The following is a 16,722-nucleotide window of genomic DNA, read 5'->3' as shown; positions in this document are numbered from 1 at the left end:
CGGTATCTCATAGGTAAGCGTGCTCCACCGTAGACCGCATCATCCCTTACCATCAGGTGAGATCGTGGTCAGACGCCTGCCTATCCTCCATAAAAAAGAGTAGGTATTACCTAATTTAATTACAATGTTATACAGCGTGTCTTTCACTATGGGACTTTAAATGCATGGTTCTATTATACTCGCTTAACAGAGCTAGTACTTTTATTAAACGACTAACCACAAAATTGCGAAAAAAAATTGGCTGTTTCATAGGCTGATCAGATGTCGATGTTTTCCATGGAAAAGTATTTTTTTTTTGAGATTTTGCGGTTGGTCACATAATAAAAGTAGTTGAATTTAGCGAGTAGAATTTAAATATGCATTTAAAGCCCCATAGCGAGTCATGCTGTTTTAATGGTAAACAGAGCGACTGGTAAATCAACCTACTCCTTGAAAGGGGGTTATTCTAGAGCTTATTTACATTGTTTTTAGCCCTGTCAACTAGGGGTCTAAATTCAATGGTTTTCGAGTTATTCAAGTTTTTAGTTTTTTTCGAAAAAACGCCATCTTCCGACCTAAAAGTGGCGATTGTAAAAAAAGTACACGTTTTAGGATGGTTTGGTTGGTTAAATTAACATTTGGTATGACATCCCAGCAATAATGTAGGTCGAATCGCATTCCAGTCTGATAAATCGAATGTGTGATTGTGTTGTTGGCGCTTGCATCCGTTTCGCGTAAGTGAGGCGAATATGGTACAATTTTATTCAGATATCAATAGTAAAATTTTCATTTAATTGGCTCGCCATAGATAGCTCCATTGAGTTGCAAATAGTTTAAGCTAAAACAGAACCCAAGCCCAGGTCATTACTAATCTGTCATTTTTACTAACGGACCTTCGTAAATGAAATGCATGCGTGACGTTCAACACAGGCATGTAGCATTTGTAGGCTGCTCTAGCGCACGCGCGGGAATGCGTCCTGCGCCCACGCGCATTGTATGCAAATAGCAGGTCGCAGGTCGCCATTGGCGCAGCCGGCCCGGCCCGGCCCTCTCTTCTTTTTGGAAAGTCCATTGCTCTGACACGATTTATTTTATTAATGAAATAAAATAACTTTCTTTTATATGGGCGATTGTTGGTTATGAAATCTCTGATTTATGTTAAGCTTTATATGTGATACATATTTCAGAACATACAGGGGGTGGTATATGTATAAGTACATAGGTGTTCATTCGATTTATAACTCACATTGTTTTGCTTTTTAAAATGATAGAAAATCAGAAACAAACTAGAACTCACTCAATTTTAGATTTAGAACTGACTTGGTCTACATTAGAAGCGCATTAGGTACTTATGTTTAATATGACAACGCATTGAAACACAAATAACAGAAAAGATAGCAAAAAATATTGTTGCTCATCATAGAATTGATAGCCCTTACTAGAATTACGTTGCTTCAAGAGCAAAGCCATGGGTTAATTAGGCGCATCACGGCCAAAATCGTTAGAGAAAGGACATAAGACGTTTCTTTCAACTGTACCTACTCGTAATACCTATTAAAACAGAGAGAAAGTGAGTTTCTGCCTTGATCACCTTGTCTGTAATTGACGAACAAGACCACTTGTGCCACATGCATGTGTAAGCACCTAGTTAGAGGCACGTGTGTACGTATGAATGGTTCGACATTCCGCCGAATCATGGCGGGAAGGCCATTGTGACCAAATCTCGACAGCGACACGCTGTGTGTCACGACATGAGCCTAATTGTGAATGAATGAGGGTCAGAGATCGACACGCTTCAGCGTAGATATGAACTATCTACCCATTTCCTGTTATGAATATCGACGTGAAACTTTTCTGACGAGCTATTTATTGCGTATTGATAACGCCCCCTTGTATATAGTTTCATGCAGAAATTTCTATACTTGATCTAACGAAAGAATATCCAGTAAATCATCGTAGAAGCTATCTCTCTTTACAACATATCTTCATTTGAGACAGTACAGATTTCGATTTATGTTGTAACAAAATATTGTAATTTGGGTCCAAAGGACTCTCAATCGAAAGAAGTTCGTTTAATATTTTAATAGGACATAGTTATATTATAGCCATATCGACTTTTTCTAGACAACATGCAAATTATCGATAAAGATGTAGGTAACATGTCAAACTAGTCACCAAAATCGAGTTTGATAATAAAAATGTAGTTAATATACATAACAGCAAGAAAAAGTAACGTATATGAATATCAAACAACTAGTCCCCAAAATTATTTAAATAGGAGAGACAATTAGGAGGCAGCGATGCGGTCGCGATAGAGCCCTCATGTAATTAACCTTAGTTTTTTCTGGGCAAGTCCACTACAAGACATTTTCGATATTTTAATGGTTACCATGATAGGGGAGCCTTTGTTTCATTATTTGTCTACGAATGATAGCTGTAAAATTAATGCTAATGTGAAAATTAAAATTCTCCTCATTATCTTATAAAAAGTTTAGTTGTTGTGGAGGGAATAATTTGTCGTGTCAAAGTTTTTTTTATTATATTTTACTTGTTTTGTTTACGTCAGTCATTTATTGTATGAATCAAAGTAATCACGCCCCCATCGTACCTTTATTCAAAGAAAATACAAAAAAATGCCTTAACTGATATTAACATTAAAGACATTGAGATCGTAAGTAATGCTGCAAACTTAGAATATACTTGTTACTAAAACAAAAAAGATTAATATTGTATTACACTTTTATTACGTTAAATAATAATTGGGTAACAAAATGGATCCTGAAAGAAACCATTTTATAAGTTAACGAAGCATCATTAAAATTTGGCACCGCATCCAGCCAAAAACAACAATAATCAGGAATGCTAATTTCTTGAGCGTAATCTAAAACTTAAAAGCGTCCAACGGGTGAGCTAATCCTCTCGCGGCAGATAGAGGTACCCGCCGACGCGTCCAGGCTGCGTCCAGAAATTTACTGTCCATAATTACAGGGTTGCCGCACTTAATTGCAGCGGGCCCGTCCCGCCGTTGCTGCTCGCTTTTTTCGACTAAATAAAAATTGACTAATATTCCTAATAAATAATGAACTCTCCATTCTCAGACCTTCAAAGGGAGAGAAGAGGAAGGGGACGGTGTAGATTTAGGCCGATTAAACTTTTGAATGCTGAGCGAACGGCTTATCCATTAAACATTAAGCAAATAAGATTATAAATGCATAAAATGTACCTATTTTATGGATATCATAAAATGTATATTTTGATTAAGTAGACATTAGCATTTAATGAATTCTCTAATTTTTAAGCGGATCTATCATCAAAACAAAACCCTTTCCAAGGCAGACGATTGCCACCTCATAATTTAAATTGCAAAAGGATAACCTTAACTAAGAATAAATTTCCCTTATCGTATTAACGGTCAAGATTTATCCAACGAATGCGGCGGGAACGAATTTTAGTAAATATATCATAATTTAGGGAAGGAGGCAAAAACGCGCGCACCTCGTTGCACGTTGCTTGAGGCTCTTCTTATAATTGCAGGGTTTCACGCAAAAGCCCTCAATTATAAAATAATAGCAGATGTGGATCATAGTAATAACAATTATTATCACGCTCGCTCGCTATCATTACGGTTGAAATATGGCCGATACGCGGTGTATGCAAACTTCGGCACTCGGACGCCCTTCGAACGCTGGCTCGCGGTCTGCATTCTCCGCACCTTTCCGGCCACTTGCAATGTCTGCAGATTTCTCATCTAATTGAGGAATATTTGAGTATCTAGTGTGTACTGTATAATACCTAAGTTTTCTTCGTGTAACGGAAAATAAACTTGGGTTGCTTTTAGAGTGCAGGATTTAAGGTAAATGTAACACTTTGGGCAGCAATTTGGCAGGTTACAAGTAATTTTGGTAAGAGAACAAAAAAACATAGACATTTCGAATAAAGCTTTCTTAATACTTATGCTAGCCTCTCGGCTAAACTAAACACGACATAAGACGCGTTTTTTAGCACTAATAGTGGGCATACAGCTACTCGCTTCACAGTACATTGTAATTATGTGATGGAATGCCTGTATTATTTGGCTCTAATTTAATAACGTGAACTTGTAATACACGAATTATTCAAATTCTCGAACAAGTGGCCTACCCCGCCTCTTTGCAATAGCAATCTTAATAAAGACTTCCTAGATGCACTACAAAAGTATTTTATTTACTTATATGAAATATGGTCAGGCGCGTGTAATTTTAATTAAAGATAGCGTTTAATTAAAGTTAATCGTTGAGCAGTTACAGCGCGATGAGATCATGTCGACTGAGCGCTGAATGGGCAAAGGCTCGTTTTAATATAATTGCATTCTTCTGGCGATATCGACTGCGCGTGGAGATGGCAGCCGAAGTTTTCCCAGGGCTCACTTATTTTGATCATTGGATACTTATACGTCTGTTAGAGTTAGAACCTGTTTAATTTTATTTTCGTATGCCTACAGTTGTATTTACACAACCGCTATTGGAGATTTTGTCAATGGGCGGAACCAAATTAAATCCAAATGAATTATACAATATTTGTTGTTTATTCATACTGCCAAAACATTATGTATTTGTAGAATTCCAGCATAAATTCAGCATTACGGATTTTTTGCACACACGAGAATTGCGATATTTTACATCCAAAAGTAACTCAAGTTATTTAATGGTTATAGAATGTTCTTTAATTCGATTAAAATTAAAGTATTTGATTTTTGCGATGAATTTAAATTAATGGAATACAGATATAGTTGCCAACACAATTCAAATTTAGCAAAATATGTACTAAGTCGTCTTTTCCATAACAGTTGTCTACCGACCTTCAACTTGACATGAGGCTGGCGGGCGGGTGACTTTGTAGAGCGATCTATTCGCGACTCCGGGCAGCGCTATTACCCCGGCAGCCCGTCGATTAATCATGCCTCCTCTACCGGATAATTCGGCGGTTGATTTACTGAAAAACAACATGTTATTACGGGATAAATCTCTATCTAGAAAAGCTAAGAAGGCCTAAGCGCGCCCCTGATTTATGGAGCCACCGGCCATCGGCGAGTTGCATTTGATTTGTGTTCCACGTTCAACTTTGTTCGTCTTTAGTTGAATTTTAATGAATGGCTACGAAATTATAAGCTGCAGTGTGTAATTATAGTTTGTAGCATCATTGACTATTTCTTTTAGATCTCGAAATTGGGATATATGGTTTTAAATCTTTTAAATATACGTTTGGGTGCAAGTTTATGATTAATCTGGACACCAGCATTCATAACAAATGTATTTAGATACTGATAATTCCGAGAAACCGCTAAACTTTGCCTTTGTTTTTAATACCTACTTGAAATTCACGAACGCACACGCAAGTACGATATGAGGCTCGGGTCCATATATCCGTCAGGGCCGGCGACTCACCCTTTAGTATTGGCGAGGTTGTACCTAACGTAATGCTCGCGCGCAGATAATATCTTGATTTATTGCGGCTATCGACCCCCTCCTGCCCCTCACCCAACACCCGCCGCGGTGCTCGTCTTTAAACGCCCTAAATTTGCCTTAATGCCATTCTTCATACTAGAAATTAACTTATTTTTGAAGTTCTGCTTCGGTCACTCAGTTATGCTGATGGAAAGCAATAAAACTCCTTTAAGTATAGATATCAGTTATAAAATGGTGTTTACGACTCCGATACATACGTGCAAACATAGGAGGCCCAGAAAACGATCCATGTTGATATTAATAAAACTATACTCATTTAATGCTGCAACACAGCCCTGTTGCAATCTCCAACTACGATATTGAGTACATTTTATAATTAATACATGATCCGGGAACGATATGGGACTATAATGCTTAATAATTAATAAATCTATCGCTAAACCATCGTGGGTATTTGGAGGCGTAGTTTGTTGCGGTAAATTAATAAAGTCTTTCGAGTGTTGCGCGGTTTAATGTCCGCTAATTTTATCTATACAGCGCAGCATCCTCGCCGCTCGCTTACCTATTTGAATCAATATGATGATTTTGATTTTACAGCTACGTTTTTGTTATTAAACTTTATTTTTGTATTTTATATATAAAATCTCATAAATAAGTCAACGACTTCGTGTTAATTCCTTGTCTTGGATATAAGTACTTACTATTAGCATACAACCTGGCGAGGTTCATATTTGATAACGCAGGCACTTAATAATTCAATTTATTTTTTCCCTCAGTAACTGCTATTACATCTTTAATGGTTCAGTTTATCTTTCCCTTATATATTGGTCGAATTAATCACGACTAAGGATACGACCCGTGGTCTCATATTGAGCGCTTTTATGAAGCGTGCTCTTATATGGCTCGGGTTGTTTGTCACTGTCTCGGGCCACGGTGGGATGTCAAGTTGTTACACCTACACCATTGAATTAAAACTAAGCTATTACTCGATAAATGAGTTATGATCCCTCAGCTGAAGATACCCGTTTGCATGGGTTAACTTCGGAGCAGATATACGAACAAGCCACAGAAAATAATAATTTTTGAGGGCCACTCCTTTTAAATACATTCAAAAACGGGAATAAACATATATCTAAGTATTCAATAAACACAAGTTTACAATCATAAAATATAGTGCGAAAGCTCCGCGCGGAGGCCAGCACAAAAAATACCAAGTGGAAGCTTCGACAACCTCACAAAAGCTCGTAAAAGCTCTCGACTATTATGTAGTTATTGTTACAGGGTGGAAACACCATTATTACACGGGTTGGCTGGTTTATTTTGTTGTTTGGCACGTCGCGGCGCGCTCGCTGTCATGTGCGTATACGCTCGTCGAGTGCGCCGGGCGCTGCACACGCAAATGATACATAAATGCATTTTATGATATCCCTATGGCATGCCCTGCCTGGTTTTACCCCACTACGTCTTATTCTTAATTCGAGTTCCATACTTATTTAAATAGATCATATTTATTTGCGTATAAGTCTTTCTTTATGCAGCACATTTCACCACAACGGTAAATTCTAATGAATACTCTGAATATAATTAAGAATGTGTATTTGTTCCATATAAGCTTAGCCATACTATGCCAATACTGGTTAGAGTCACTTCCGCGTTCCAGGGTTAGCCAACTAACTCGCAGTTAGCAGTACCAGTTAAACCCTCGGTAAGTTAGTTGGCTAACCGTGGAATGCTCAAGTGGCCCTAAAGGGCGTCCGCTAGCTGGCGCGGTTGCACGGAGTGGGTGAAGTATGAGCAACGCTAACTGGCGCGGACGCGTGCGACGGATTTTACCTACAATGGCAGTTGCGCCCGCTTCATGCACCCACGTCAGCTAGCTCTAATAATACAATGTAAATATTTTATGTATTGCACCACTAAAGGAACTTATTTTGAACAGGACAGTCAAATCTCATCTAAACGAAATTCAAACTGTTTAAGTTAAATGCTTTGGTTTCACTTAAATAAATGTAATTATATGCAAATCCCAGCTTAAATAATCTCACGGTTCTGTAAGCAAGGAGTGCACCAATAAACTGCAATATTTCAAAACACAATCGCTCTTAACTCTTAATCCTATTATGCTTGTAAACACTCAGGATGACGTTTCAATATCCCCGTCAAGTGAACATCTCGTGTTCGACGAGTTATTGTCCGTCGTCCCATTCTCAGCGGAAGCATTCAGATGGATATCTGATGGATATCTTTATTCCGGGATTACAAGAGATTTTGCATAGGAAACGGTCGTCGAATATCTAACCGTTGACAAAGATATGAATGGGGCTAAGCGGAATTCATGACAACAATACGCCCGAAAGATCACACGTGTTTTGAATGAATATTGGACGTTTAGGTAGCCAGTACCTAAGTGTATCGCCGGAGATTATCTACGGTTCGATAAAATCGAATTCCATCCAAATCACAATATTTTGCTTTAATATAATCGTCCAATTCTATATAATCTCAATCTTGTATAGCAGTGTCACTCATTGCGCTTTTCGGTGCATTGAATTTGAAATTCAAATATGCCATTTTCTGTGATAGTTCAAGAGCTTTATTGCACCTTTTGCATAAGGAATGGTAATCCGAAACTTTATTGTGCCTGTGTGTGAATGAAGTGGAAGTTGGTGTAATATTGCAACCGGACGCACCCTTTTAACCATTTGTAAGCTCTACCTATGTCCTACGAGTATGTTAACGACAGACATTATGTAAGTAGAGGTTATAGGTACGTATTTGTATAAAATAAAATGATTTATGTCACGAATGGGGGCTGGTGACACCAAGATTCAAGCATTTTAATAATGCAGGCAGAAGAAGAGAGACATATAAATAAATATAAATATTTGGGGGCAATCTTACACCAATCTACCTAGCCCCAAACTAAGCAAAGCTTATACTATGGGTTCCTAGCCGACGCGGACGATATACATACGTATGTAGATAAATACATAGAAAGAGAGAAGACAAAGAAAGAGACTGATAAAGAAGGGTCGCAGTATTCGCAGTAGTAATTGCTGCAGGAAGGATGATACTTCCGTTTTTACGTTCAGTTTGTAAAGATTAATAAGCAACTTAAATGTATTAAGGTAAGCTGGGCCAAGAAAACATAGTTTATTTTCTTGGCTCTGCAAACAGTATGAGGATTCCATACAAGTATTTGTCTTGCCCCGGTGATAGTCTTGCTCCACCTTACCTTAACTTTTTTTAGTAAATAGGAATGCTACTTTTCTACCAAAAAATATGGATTAATCTCTGAATTGGTGTACTTTCAGTTTTTGACTGGTTACATACCTACATTAGGATTTTATAGGCGCCGTAACTTAACATGTCGAAACAATTATTATACTCACAAAATGCTCTCCAATTTTGCCACGCCCACCCTTAATCAATTCCATCAATAACAACAAAGAATAATTAAAATAATGTGACGCATCTTAAAAACATAAAAGTGAATCGAATATAAAATCTGCGTCAATTTTGAATCCAAACAAAATAGTGTTAGAATTGAATATTGAATACATTTATTTTTCTTTTGAAGGCTCCATGGATTTAAACAAGAGAAAAGCTCACGAAAACAAAGTCATATGTGCATATGGAGTTTTTTGGATATGGGGCATTGTGGATCAAAGGAAAGAGGTTTTTGCTTGGCAGTTGCGAGGCTGGGCGGAGGGCGGTGCGCCAGATGCGCCTGCGTCGCTTTGTGCACGCGCTTGCGAGGAACTGTGACTATGACGCTTGTCATTAGTGAAACAATTAGCATTCTAATAAAACAAATTACTGCATATAATTTTGTTATTTAGCATTTTTTTAAGTACATATTTAACGAACAAACTCAACTTCCCAAATTATTGTCAGCGAGTGTTAATTTATCTGCAATTAGGCACATGTTAGTGTTAGAAATGGGAAAGGACGGGCGGTTTTAGATTTTTATTGTGACATATTGTGATAATTTCAATTTCTAGACATTTCAGAATAGGCCCACTTCAACTATCTAGCGACCGCAATAAGAACTGAAATATCCCTCACAATTATATAAATAAATTGGCAAATTTCAACTTTCTAGCTATTTTAATTTTAGTTTTGCGTTGATGAGTCAGCCAGGACTTACGAATCTATAAGTAGTCATTTTTAAATAGCTTCTAGTTGTTGTTAAACACAAAATACAAGGTGAATTTGTAATATCTAACTTTACTCTGAGATGTCATACTGAGCAGTTTTTCGGGCCATCGCCGAGAAACGCAAAAAATAAAGTATGTAGGTAACTGTTTTCTTTGGGTTTGGCCCCATAGTACCAACAAGTTGTACGACCTACACAATCTACATATTCATTCATCCTTTTAGAGTATTGTCAAATACAAAAAAGTCAAACTGTATATTAGTTTCTATATAACACCACGCGACGCAATACCCACAATAACATAAGCTCTGAAAACCCCAGCGGCGGCTCATTCAGCTCCATTTTCCCAAACCTCGTTGAAAGCTTTGTGAATAAGTGTTAACAGGAACAATAGAGTAACAGTAGTACGAGGGCCGCGCCGGCGCAGCGTGCGCGAGATTACAATAATTACGACGCACGCGCGGCACCCACGGCAATGTAATCACTATCATTTGCGCATGTTATTCTATAATCCATACAAAATACTCCCCTATCGCTGGAGACATCTACAGCGACTTTAGTCCACGCGCGAGAGGCTATTTACTTTTCGTTTAATTATATGCGACTTGGGGCAAGCTCAGATGGATATTAGCTAAGGCCACTAGAATACGTAAGTTGACGTGGGACCAGTGTGTTTAGTAATCTTCTTTCAGGGAGGCCCACCTACTATTCCAAGAGGTTATACGTAATGATTCGTCATGATTAGTTGATTGAAAGCCTAATAAACATAATATGTACGATATTAAAACATGTTGGTTGCTATTGGTAATGATAGTTTAGTAAGTAAATAAGTAGATAAGTATGTATTTTCTTTAGTAATAAACTCTAGACTTTGTCTAGTTACGGTTACTGTATAACGATTAGAAAAATATGAACAAAATCTCATCATTTTTAATGTAACACAATTTAATGACGTCTTCTATTAAAAGCAATTTGTACTCCGTAAATACAAATCAAAGGCACATCTGTTACGAACGCGAGTAGATTTCGCGTGATATCAGTACAACTGTAAAAATTTAAAGTATTAAAAGTATTATAAGCCTTGTAGGTCTATGGTACATATTACAATTTAGAATTGAAAGGAGAAATAGTAGAGGAAAGTGTATCCTGTCATACGAGCCGTATCCGCCCCCGCACAGATTGGGGACGATAAAAAATGGACCAATTTTTATAATAGTCGCGAGGGAAACGATCCCAATATTCTTTATTATGAACCGGAAACATTTATTACCTCTGAATCTGAAAAAAGTACATTCGTTATCGGAACTAAGAGTAATTACTTATGATCATTTTTTAAGGTAAATTATTCGGAAGCTATATATTCGACACCTGCATATAAAATAGTAGGTACTTAGACATCTTTAACACTACCAATTATTAATTACGTCCGTCTTACCTACTTGTTTGAATAGACTAATTTATCATCATTGTTTGCCGGAATTCAGTTGTGTAGTTATAGCATAGCCAAAATCTCATCATTGCAAATTCTTAGCGGCGAATAAAAAAAAGTAAATTTAGAATACGAAACTTAAGACAAAGGGATGGCCGCTTTTCCATACAAACGTAGTCCTCATTTTCTTCTGGATATTGACATTATGTAATATATTTTTACATCATTTGATGTATATTAATACTCTACGTCTGACTTTCTTAAATTTGGAGCGAAAAACAGATTTAATAAATGCTCTTAAATAAATCTTATATTAACTAAAAATTCGAAAAAAATCAAACGTAGGGGCATGACTGTGGTTGATATACAAAAAAGTGCGTTATTTTTTTTTTATAATATGAATATTCAGAGAGGAAAATAAGGACTACGTTGGTATGAAAAGGCGATTTCGCGCAGTTCCTCTACTTTCGTCTTGAATAGGATTCTAATGTTTGCCCCCGTTTAAGCTACATTTGGGTAACTACGAAAGCGGGATGATTTTGAAAAGGCCTCATATCTACTAAAAGAGAAGCATTTCATATATTAGCTACTGCAATGCAACGCTTATCATGACATCTTGTTTAGGCACTGTTGCTACAATCGAAAGTGCTTTTAGTTTATTTAGTGAATTTTCCAGATTATCCTGCTTTGGAAATCACCCCAATGCACCTTACATCCGTACTAACATTATAAATGCGAAAATAACTCTGTCTGTCTGTTACCTCATAACACTTCAACCGCTGAACCGATTTAGATAAAATTTAGTATGGAGATAGTTTGAGAGCCGAGGAAGGACATAGGATAGTTTTTAACAAAATCATCATCATTTATCGTATTTATCTTGAGGTTGTGCAATAAAGAGGATTTGTATTGTATTGTACCATTCCACACACACACACGAAGTTGCGGGCAGAAGCAAGTATTATATAACAATTTACGTCAAATCAAATAAGCAGTCTAGTAAAGTTATGTGCTACTAACAATCAATCATATTGCTTACCTACTTATAGCATATCTACATTTTACCAGCTCCTGGTTAAACATTTGAACCAGCTCCACTTTTTCCTTCACCTACTTACAGAACACAAATAATAACATTTCCTCGTTTGTCGAGTGAAACGATAAATCATGTTCTTTCCACGTGGTTTTCATGATTTATGACATCGCAGTATTATTCATTTTAATTACTAGTTTTCCGCCCAAATTCGTGCTCGAGGAGTTTTTCTTTTTTTAACCCTTCATTTAAGTTTTAAACGCACGTGAACACTTATCGTGCTCTTTTCTTCTTTGTGAAAAAAAAAATCATAAAATGTTTATATATGGTCGTATTTGACCTATATTTATTTCGCACAATATGATAGACTTGCTTCAGCAGAGTCTAGAATAAATGATCTGCCCTATAACTTTAGAAGCTGGATTTACTGAAATAACAGGAGTTAATACGGATTAAAAGTGTATTTCGATATTTGTTAAAATATTTTTAGGCACGTATTCAAAACCGAGGTTATCTATTGGATAGTTAGAAACTTAAGAATTATTTTTGCTTCATTTATATTAACAAATGCATTGTGTATTACGTTAGAATAACAACACAAAGTAAAAAAAGCTGCTTTTAAAACATGCCACAATAAAGGGGGGTCAAGTTTTTTAAATAACAAAATCTATGCTTTGGACTAACTGAAAGGCTTACAAATACCCTAGTCAAAACTGTGATTCAATTCAAAAATCGCATTATCGTAGCCTCCGCCCTCAGCGTCAGCCGCCCTACGGCCCGCCCCGCGTAAACAAACACGTAGAGGGGCCACGAGGCCCGACCGAGACGCACGATGTGCAAGCGAGACACAGCTCCGCGCAACACCAAAACCCGAACCCTACAATTAGTAGGCGAGATTCGTTCGCCGCATCAATCCGTTAAGATAATTGCTCCGAATTTTCTTGGGATTTTCGCGTGTGATGTGACGTCATTTGTGTGGAAACTCTGATGGGCCGATATGCATTGTGCGTACTATCAGCAGCATGGGGAGCACCCCGTGAACCATAATGGGAGTAATCATTATTTCAATGAGGTAACGCTTTTAAATTATAGAAGCCTTTGTTTATGAAGTGTGATTCTTATTTTGATTTTAACCAGTGATCTTATTGGAATCCAATTAGGAGCACATTTAATTTTTTATTGTATGTAGCTTTGGAAAGTATAAAATAAATTGAAATTTTCATTCGGGTTCGCAAGATTTTTTTAAATTCATGGATTTTCATGGATTTCAGCGACGCTAAATGAAAATATTTGCATAAAGAAAATTTATAATTATTTCTTTGTACTCATTTTATAATGATTTCCATACCTACAATATTTTTCATAATGAGTTATGTAACGTTACCTAAAATTACCAATTTTATTGACGTGTCTAAACCGTAAATCATTTTTAACTAAATAAATTTGTTAAATGTAGGTATTTTATGTTTAGATACCTTTGTATTTAGACACGATAAATTGTATTTTTATATTATTGATTTACGCAGAAAACATCTGATTTGTACATTCAAGTAAATTGATAGATATTCATATTATTTTTAAATGTCTATTTGTGTTTAATGCAAACAAATATATTTCAAATAATAACTTATTAATTTTGAATACTAGATTTACTATTTATTATAATTAATCTTTTTCATTTCACCTTGTAAAATAATAGGAGCATAATAATTACCAGTAAAAAGCAAAAGCTAACAAAACCGTAAAAAAAAAACTGCCGTGTCACTTCTCTGCCTCCAAACAAAAGACCGTGGAAATGCCTACAAAGGCACAAAGCCGTACGGAATAAAAATATTTAATTGGAGTGATTACCGTACAAACACCTCCCGCGGTCTACAATGCGATTTCTGCCTTTGTCCGACTGCAGGCATACTGCTAATCTAGCATTTCTTTGAAATAATCTGCTAGTTTGTATTGTTGAAAGGTGATATTGATTAGAATTAATAATAGGTACTTATTATTCACTCGTTTTTATGTGTAGTCCAATAACAATTAGTTGATATTCAGTCAATAGTAAAGCGCTACATTTTATAAACCTGCATTACTTTGTATCGGGTGTTTGTGTGATGTTATTTTACAAACTACTAAATTGAAAAAATCGTTGACTTTTATGAATATGAATGAAAAGTTAAACTCTTTGCTAACGAAATAACTAGCACGCTGTCTAGCTGAAAAAAAAAATCGAGTTAGGTAGGAAGGTTATTGTTAGAAGTGGAGGCATTTTTAAATTTGAACATTTTCCATTATTTTTTAAGTATTTAAGTAAACAATGTTTTTTAGAAACAAGTGATGTGTAGGTAAAGTTTGTTTTTAGTCCGCATTATTGGTGTCGCCGCTCTATCCCAGTGTCCAGAAAAGTTGTACCTACTGGTCACCCAAATCAACAAAACAGCGTGTTTTAATTTTAAAGCGTATATATCCGTATTCAAAGACTATTTTCGCATGAATGACTGAAAAAACTTTTACTGGTTTAACCGAAAGTGTTAAATAAAGCATAGGTATACTTAATTTACACGTGTAGTAACACAATTATTGCAGCCAGAGTTCATATCACAGAGATGCAGTGATAGCGGCAATAAATGTTCAAGCATCGCGCTTCACGTGTAAACCGGCAGATTTATCTTTATGGCCATCTTTACATTTCCGGTTAGCACTTACGTTTCGAACTGTCAACATTGTTGTAAATTGACAAATGTCGTAGGTATGGAAGGTGGAGGTAAGGAATGAAATCTCCATGTACCAAAAAGTGTCGTCAAAAAACAACCCTAGAATACTTGAAAAAAAAAAACAAATTATAGATAGCGCACTTCACTCCGTCAATAACGCCTAGGTTTTTAGATACTCTAGAGCTGCTCTGGAGAGATTTGGAACTATTTTTTATAGCTGACAGCTGGACACTTTTGCAGCAGTTCTACCGTAAGAGATTTCACTCCTTTTAATTCCACACTCCATAGTCGTAGGTTTACAGAAAAATACTTTGTGTAATAGTTTGTGCCATCCACGATGACGCGCAGATTTGTCAAATATAACTTTTAATAACGTGACAATACGAGTCAAGGCACGCGTCGTCGTGAATGATACGCTCTATAATCCTATAAGTTATAAATCCGTCATGCAATCTTTTCATAACAGTGGAAAGACGCGTACTGCACTATCGTGTGTCCTTTAGTCAATGCAAGTTGAGAGGAAATTTCTAGTGTTAAAAAGTGTAGAAACAGCGGCGAGAAAATAAAGAAATACCAAGACTCGTTATATGCGAATTTTATACAGTGAATTATTGCGTTGCGATTTAAGACACATGCTGAAACGGTACCTTCGTTTCGGGAAGGGAGGTAATATGCACAGAATTCAGACCAAGAGTATTTAATGTAACCTATATTGCACTAAAAATTTAACCTGCAAAAGGCGTAACTACTTATAAGTAAAAAATACAGACAAATTTTAGGTATCTTACTTGTCTCTTGTGTCTCTCTTTTGTGCATAATATTTATTGAAAAGCGATAGGTATATTGCACAACGCAGATATATTCACCAAGTAGTTTAGTAAACATTGCGTGCTTGATTATTTGTAGGTATTGATTATTTTGGTCGTGTTAATAAATTCATTATATCGTGCTTATTCTAGTTAAAGTTCCACTATTTGTGCGCATATTGTCATATTTTATATTTCAATACTTATATATGCTTACACTTATCAGATGGTAGACATTTAGTTGAGCCTTTGTTCAATTACTTGACCTATTCGGGAAGTAACGCTTTAGCAGGTGAAAATAAAACTAACCGACAAAAACTTATCCAAACAGTAGATATTAGGTGCATCAGTAGTGCATATTAGTCATCGGCCTAATCTATAATTATTATAATGTATACTTAAAATATTTTTTAGCTCAATTCGGCCAGTCATCGTTATTAAACACAATCCTTTTAAATAGTATTAGAAAGCAGTGGCCGAGTGCATAACATTACCTAAAGGGCAATTACAATACATTAGAACTGATATTATACTAAACTTATTGCATTACGTCTGTAGCATGATAATTGTATCCGGTATGTGTGAGTATTGTTCGAGTGTCGATTGCTTGTGCAATTTACTTACTTGCTTTGGATGAAGCATCTAGTTTATGAGATTTATGAGAGTAGATTCAAAATATCGAAAATGTACCTTATCTACCGAAGATAGGTAAATATACTAGCAGACTCAAGCGCGTAACTTCGTGTGCGTAAGATTGCTAATAATTCGCAAAAATAGGAGGTATGTAATGACATGGAGAGTAAGCCTGACGGTCTGCCTGTATGCGTTACATACGCTAAAATCTTTTTAAATTGGTGGTATGGTAATGTTGGTTTAGTTGGTATGCGCTTGCAGTAAGGATTCAAGAAAGTACTTATTTGGGCTCCTACTTTATTCATGCAGAAATCATTAATTGATTAAAAAAATATGCTCAATCCAGTAGTCTGCTGCATGTAGAATTTATAAAAATGGATTAATATGATGACGACTAAATGTTTGACACATAACTTGAAGCAAGTTGTATGTTCTTCCATTCTTACCTGTTAGATGAAAACAAGATTGCAAAATAACCATTTGTATGACCTTGATTAACTTCCGACGCGCACACGATGTATGTGTCGATTTTTA

The 16,722-nt window shown here is 36.2% G+C and overlaps 1 protein-coding gene across 4 annotated transcripts in view; it reads left to right on the top strand.

Moving 5' to 3' along the window:
* LOC133521265 (transcription factor Sp9) overlaps positions 1-16,722 on the top strand; it is a 110,935-nt gene that overhangs the window by 37,985 nt on the left and 56,228 nt on the right. Inside the window, exon 1 of one of the 4 annotated variants that reach the window (XM_061856130.1) lies at positions 12,586-13,116. The exons of 2 other annotated variants lie outside the window; for them this stretch is intronic. In XM_061856130.1, coding sequence (XP_061712114.1) covers positions 13,042-13,116 — 75 coding nt within the window. In that variant the 5' untranslated portion in view covers positions 12,586-13,041. Of the gene's footprint in view, positions 1-12,585; positions 13,117-15,219; positions 15,393-16,722 lie in introns of those variants that run through there. One more of the 4 variants, XM_061856133.1, reaches the window with a different exon arrangement.

This window comes from Cydia pomonella, chromosome 9 (genome assembly GCF_033807575.1).
Source record: "Cydia pomonella isolate Wapato2018A chromosome 9, ilCydPomo1, whole genome shotgun sequence".
NCBI classification, from domain to species: Eukaryota; Metazoa; Arthropoda; class Insecta; order Lepidoptera; family Tortricidae; genus Cydia; species Cydia pomonella.
Note: the sequence above shows the minus strand (reverse complement) of the source record. Positions and strands in the feature narration are given on the sequence as shown.